At 39.1% G+C, this 6782-nt stretch overlaps 1 protein-coding gene across 1 annotated transcript in view; it reads left to right on the forward strand.

Moving 5' to 3' along the window:
• The window catches only part of nhlrc2.L (NHL repeat containing 2 L homeolog), a 22611-nt gene extending 16317 nt beyond the window's left edge, over positions 1 to 6294 (forward strand). The window contains exons 7-11 of the mRNA XM_018224977.2: positions 675 to 906; positions 1594 to 1716; positions 2920 to 3129; positions 4869 to 5085; positions 5842 to 6294. Coding sequence (XP_018080466.1) covers positions 675 to 906; positions 1594 to 1716; positions 2920 to 3129; positions 4869 to 5085; positions 5842 to 6104 — 1045 coding nt within the window. The 3' untranslated portion in view covers positions 6105 to 6294. The remainder of the gene's footprint in view (positions 1 to 674; positions 907 to 1593; positions 1717 to 2919; positions 3130 to 4868; positions 5086 to 5841) is intronic.
• Positions 6295 to 6782: the final 488 nt, after the last annotated feature.

Consider the following 6782-nt stretch of genomic DNA (forward strand, 5'->3'; position numbering starts at 1 on the left):
ATCCATTCTATAACATACTAAAAGTTAACTTAAGGGCAGAGACACACGCTCAGATTCGGGGAGATTAGTCGCACCGAAGAAGAGGAGATTTGTCGCCGGGTGACTAATCTCCCCGAATCTGAGCGTGTGTCTCTGCCCTTAAGTTAACTTTTAGTATGTTATAGAATGGATACTTCTAAGCAACTTTTCAATTGGTCTTAATTTTTATAGTTTTTGAATTATTTGCCTTCTTCTTCTGACACTTTCATTTGGGTCACTGACTCCATCTAAATAACAAATGCTCTGTAAGATACAAATCTATGGTTATTGCTACTTTTTATTACTCATCTTTCTGTTCAGGCCTCTCCTGTTCATTTTCCAGTGCATTTTCCAGTCTCTTGTTCAAATCAGTGCATGGTTGCTAGGGTAATTTGGACCCTAGTAACCCGACTGCTGAAACTGCAAACTGGAGAGCTGCTGAATAAAAAGCTAAATAACTCAAAAACCACAAATAATAAAAACCGAAAACCAATTACAAATAGTCTCAAAATATCCCTCTCTACATCATACTAACAGTTAATTTAAAGGTGAACAACCCCTTTAAAGAAAAGACGCATTTTGTAATTCCATAGTGTCTCTTCACTAAAAGTGTTTCCAGTTATTGTTCTTCTAACTGCCATTCTGTTTCCTTGCAGCTCTTTCCCGAAGGGAACGTGCATTCGCTTTGCCGGGAGTGGAAATGAGGAAAATCGCAATAATTCGTACCCCCACAAAGCAGGTTTTGCACAGCCGTCGGGCCTTTCCGTGTGCCTCGAGGAGCCCTGGAACTGCCTGTTTGTGGCTGACAGTGAGAGCAGCTCAGTCAGGAGCATCTCACTAAGAGACGGGGCAGTGAAGCTCCTCGTGGGAGGGGAGAGAGATCCAATGGTAATTCCTGTCTGGGGGAAATGTGGAATTCCTATGACCCTAGGGGGGCTGAAAATAGGTACAACTGATTAGTATTCTGGTTTTCTCATTGCGGCCTCTCTATTGGTTACTCTATTCCCTCTGCTATTTTAGGGGCCCATTTACTTAGCTTGAGTGAAGGAATAGAATAAAAAAAACTTCGAATTTCGAATGTTGTTTTTGGCTACTTCGACCATCGAATTGGCTACTTCAACCTTCGAATCGAACGATTTGAACTAAAAATCGTCTAAGTATTGTCTCTTTTAAAAAAAACTTTGACCCCCTACTTCGCTACCTAAAACCTACCGAGGTGCAATGTTAGCCAATGGGGAAGGTCCCCATAGGCTTTCTAATGTTTTATTGGTCGAAGAAAAATCGAACGATTCGAAGGATTTAATCGTTCAATCGAGTGATTTTTCGTTCGATCAAACTATTTGCGGTAAATCCTTCGACTTCGATATTTGAAGTCGAAGGATTTACATTCGGCAGTCAAATATCGAGGGTTAATTAACCCTCGATATTCGACCATATGTAAATCTGCCCCTTAGTGTCACTCGACAAACCCCTGTTAAACTGTCAGCCCTTAGTGAGCAGGCTGGGGCCCACCAATCTATTGGTACAAGGTAATAGCTGATTAGTCTTTATTCCTAATTAGTGCCCTTGTTACAGAACTTGTTTGCCTTTGGGGACACGGATGGTACAGGGATCAACGCCAAACTCCAACACCCGCTTGGGGTCACTTGGGATCAGAACAGAAGTGCCTTGTACGTGGCTGATTCTTATAATCACAAGGTTAGTGAATTGTTTTTATTTATTTGTATATGTGGTGGATCCATCTTTGTTTGTGTGTCTGGGTACTGCGCCCTGATCTTAGGGAAGTGCTTATAATATACCCAATTTTTTTAATCAGATATATATTGTTTCATGAGCCAGCAGTGCAGAGAATATACACAGCCAGGCAGACGGTGCTTCTTACAACAACAATTGCGTTTATGTGTCTGGGTACTGTAACCTGATACCCTTGATCTTAGGGAAGTGCTTATAATATAGCCATTGTTTTTCATCTGATACTGTATATATTGTTTCATGAGTCAGAACCAGCAGTGCAGAGAATATACACAGCCAGGCAGACGGTGCTTACAATAATAATTACATTTATGTGTCTAGGTACTGTACCCTGTTACCCTGATCTTAGGGATGTGCTTTGCTAAAGTCTTCAGCCCCTCAACCGATGCTCCCATTTAACCGAATAACAAATGTTTGCCATCATTTCATGCCAGTACCTTTTATAATACATCTGTTTTCTCCATCAGATATACATTGTTTCATGAGTCAGAACCAACAGTGCAGGGAATATACACAGCCAGGCATATAGTGCTTACAATAACAATTACATATATGGGGCAGATTTATTAAGTATCCAACTGAAAATTCAAGTTCAACTAGGGAATTATCCAAACTCGATTCGAGTTTTTTTTTTTAAAAAAATTTGAATTTGATTTTTGAGATTTATCATACTCTGGCCCTTTAAGATTTCGAATTTCGAATTTGACTATTCGCCAACTTAAACCTGACGAATTACTGTTTAAGTCAATGGGAGAGGTCCAGGGATCAATTTGGAGATGTTTACAGCCTTCCTGACATTCGAGTTGTTTTTGGAGGAAAAAACTGGAATCGAGTTAGACTTCGATTCGATTTGAGTTTTCGGGTCATTTAAATTTGTCCGAGTTTTAATAATTTCGATTGATTTATTAATAAATTTCGCCAGGTCGAATTTCAAACTCATTTTAATTTAAGGAAGTTAAAAAAAACTCACGTGAATTCGAAATTCGACCCTTGATAAATGTGCCTCTGTGTGTGTTGTACCCCGATACCCTGATCTTAGGGAAGTGCAAAAGTCTTCAGCCCCTCAACCAATGCTCTCATTTTACTGAATAACAAATATCTGGTATAAGTTCATCCCAGCACCCATTATAATATGTGTTTCCCCATCAGATAAAAGTGGTAGATCCCAAATCCAAGCGCTGCAGCACCCTAGCAGGCACAGGGCTCCCCAGAAACACAGTGGGTGGAAGTTTTTCAGAAGCTGCGTTCAATGAGCCCGGGGGCCTGTGCGTAGGAGGTGAGGGCCGGACACTGTTTGTGGCAGACACCAACAATCACCAGATCAAAGTGTTGGACCTGGAAGCTGAGACTGTGTCGCTTGTAAGTATGTCAGTACTATTAGTAAGTATGTCAGTACTATTAGTAAGTATGTCAGTACTATTAGTAGGTATGTCAATACTATTAGTAAGTATGTCAGTACTATTAGTACTATTAGTAAGTATGTCAGTACTATTAGTACTATTAGTAAGTATGTCAGTAATATTAGTAAGTATGTCAATACTATCAGTATGTCAGGACTATTAGTACTATTAGTAAGTATGTCAGTATTATTAGTACTATTAGTATGTCAGGACTATTAGTACTATTAGTAAGTATGTCAGTATTATTAGTACTATTAGTATGTCAGTACTATTAGTACTATTAGTATGTATGTCAGTACTATTAGTACTATTAGTATGTCAGTACGATTAGTAAGTATGTTAGTACTATTATAAAGGCACCTATTTTGGGTTATATATATGTCAGTACTATTAGTACTATTAGTAAGTATGTCAGTAATATTAGTAAGTATGTCAATACTATTAGTACTATTAGTAAGTATGTCAGTATTATTAGTACTATTAGTATGTCAGTACTATTAGTAAGTATATCAGTACTATTAGTAAGTATGTCAGTACTATTAGTACTATTAGTATGTCAGTACTATTAGTAAGTATATCAGTACTATTAGTAAGTATGTCAGTACTATTAGTATGTATGTCAGTACTATTAGTACTATTAGTATGTCAGTACGATTAGCAAGTATGTTAGTACTATAAGTAAGTATCTCAGAACTATTAGTAAGTATGTCAGTACTATTAGTAAGTATGTCAGTAATAGTATGTTTGTCGAAGTAAATGAGGTAAATCCTTCAACTTCGATGGTCGAATAGCGAGGGTTAATTAACCCTCGATATTCGACCCTTACTAAATGTGCCCCTAAGTGTGTCAATACTTTTAGTACTATTAGTAAGTATGTCAGTACTATTAGTTCTATTATATGTCAGTACTATTAGTAAGTATGTCAGTACTATTAGTACTATTAGTAAGTATGTCAGTACTATTAGTTCTATTATATGTCAGTACTATTAGTAAGTATGTCAGTACTATTAGTACTATTAGTAAGTATGTCAGTACTATTAGTACTATTAGTAAGTATGTCAGTACTATTAGTTCTATTATATGTCAGTACTATTAGTAAGTATGTCCGAGTTCCCATTTTGGGATTGTCCTGTCTATTGTCCATAGACAATAGTTTCTTTTCATGGTTCTGATAATTCCATGTCTATAATTCCTAGAATGCGCAGATTTAGATTACACAGTGTTTGGGGCCACAGTTCCAATAGGCAGTGCTTTGTCATTGTTACTGTGTATAAAGGAGCACAGGATGAGACTGCAGAGCAGGGATTGATACTCCAGCCCACAACTCCCAGCATCCTCTGTTAGCCGTTGATTAGCAGCTGTTGCAGATCCACAGGTTGGCAGCTCCTTTTCATAGCAGGCGTCTTTCCTTCACTCTCAGCAGCAGAGAACTGGGGTTGGTTCTGTGGGACCTGCCAATTTCATAAGATCCATCAGTCACAGTGTAAATTTTCTGTGTTCTGTTTTATTATTACACAGAAAAAGGTCACTTTTAAAAATGTGGATTATTTGAATATAATGGAGTCTATGGCAGATGGGCTTTCTGTAATTTGGAACTTTCTTTATAAAGGGTTTCCTGCTAACGGATCCCATACCTGTGTATATTCCCTCCGATGCCCATTGTTAATGTGATGCTGTTTCCTGTTTTGTCTCCTGCAGTTTCCCATAATGCTCAGTGGAGCACTCGATGTTTTGGATAGCACGTTGCCAGCTAAACTCCACCAACCAAAGTTGCCCAGATCTGCCCCAGTCATTCAGTTAACTCCAATAATGGCAGAACCGAGCAAGACCGTTGAGTTCTTACTACAACTACAGCTTCCTGCAGGATCCAAATTAACTGAAGGGGCCCCCAGCTTCTGGTTTCTCAGTGCTACAGGTTAGTATTGAGCTCACCCTCATACTGTACTGTCTAAGGGAATCAATATGGCACCTCCTCCTCCCATATGTATAAATACAAATATACAGAGAAGGAATGTTCTGGGCACACAATAAGCTATACCCTCATACTGTACTGTCTAAGGGAATCAATATGGCACCTCCCTCCTCCCATATGTATAAATACAAATATACAGAGAAGGAATGTTCTGGGCACACAATAAGCTATACCCTCATACTGTACTGTCTAAGGGAAACAATATGGCACCTCCCTCCTCCCATATGTATAAATACAAATATACAGAGAAGGAATGTTCTGGGCACACAATAAGCTATACCCTCATACTGTACTGTCTAAGGGAATCAATATGGCACCTCCTCCTCCCATATGTATAAATACAAATATACAGAGAAGGAATGTTCTGGGCACACAATAAGTTATACCCTCATACTGTACTTTCTAAGGGAATCAATATGACACTTCCTCCTCCCATATGTATAAATACAAATATACAGAGAAGGAATGTTCTGGGCACACAATAAGCTATACCCTCATACTGTACTGTCTAAGGGAATCAATATGGCACCTCCTCCTCCCATATGTATAAATACAAATATACAGAGAAGGAATGTTCTGGGCACACAATAAGCTATACCCTCATACTGTACTGTCTAAGGGAATCAATATGGCAGCTTCCTTCCATATTGTGCTATTGTTTTACAGGTGGCAGATAATAACTGAGTTTATTCATTGCAGGCTCTGAGTGGCTCCTCGAGGGACAGACGACACAGGGAGAGATAATGAGTGTCTCTGATCCGAGCCGGATAGACATACGGATCCCATTGGACGTATCAGCGTTGGGGGAGGCTGTTCTGAGTATCAGTGCCTTTGTGTATTTCTGTAGTGAGAACTCCAGTACCTGTATGATGAAAGCCGTGTCGTTCTCTCAGCCTTTGCACATAGCAACTCCAGCAATTACTAACTGCCCCCATTCAGTTGCACTGACTCACTCCTTCTAACTGCTCAGCTCCAAACCAAAGAGTTGCCTCTCAGGGGACACTCACAGGCCTTTTCTTTCACTCCCAGTTATTGTTCAGCAGCAGCCAATCACCAATCAGCACTTCTTATTGTGAGTATCAACACTTCTGTGGCTGTAGCACACATTATCCATGTACAGCTCTGGGAACAACAATACACGTGTAACTCACATATTATAGTCATGCGCTTCTTATTTATTACCCTGCTCACATCAATTTCTACCACTAATCATTTTATTTACCACTATTTATAAAAAAACATAGATTTCACATTCTTGCCTTATCAGTATCAGGGCAGTAAAGCCTATCTAATAAGCTGGGCAGACTCACTTTGTGTCTCAAGTAACATCACCATTGTGGTGTAAATAAAAAAACAACTCATTTCCGCCCATTTATTGGTCACATTTTTTGTGGCTACTCACTGGGTGGCATTTAAAGTAGAGATGCACCGAATTCACTATTTTGGATTCGGCCAAACCCCTGAATCCTTTGCAAAAGATTCAGCAGAATACCAAAGCGAATCCTAATTTGCATATGCAAATTAGGGTTAGGAAGGGGAACATTTTTTTTACTTACTTGTTTTGTGACAAAAAGTCACGGATTTCCCTTCCCTAATTTGCATATGTAAATTAGGATTCGGATGCATTCGGCCGAGCAAAA

This window comes from Xenopus laevis, chromosome 7L, assembly GCF_017654675.1.
Source record: "Xenopus laevis strain J_2021 chromosome 7L, Xenopus_laevis_v10.1, whole genome shotgun sequence".
NCBI classification, from domain to species: domain Eukaryota; kingdom Metazoa; phylum Chordata; class Amphibia; order Anura; family Pipidae; genus Xenopus; species Xenopus laevis.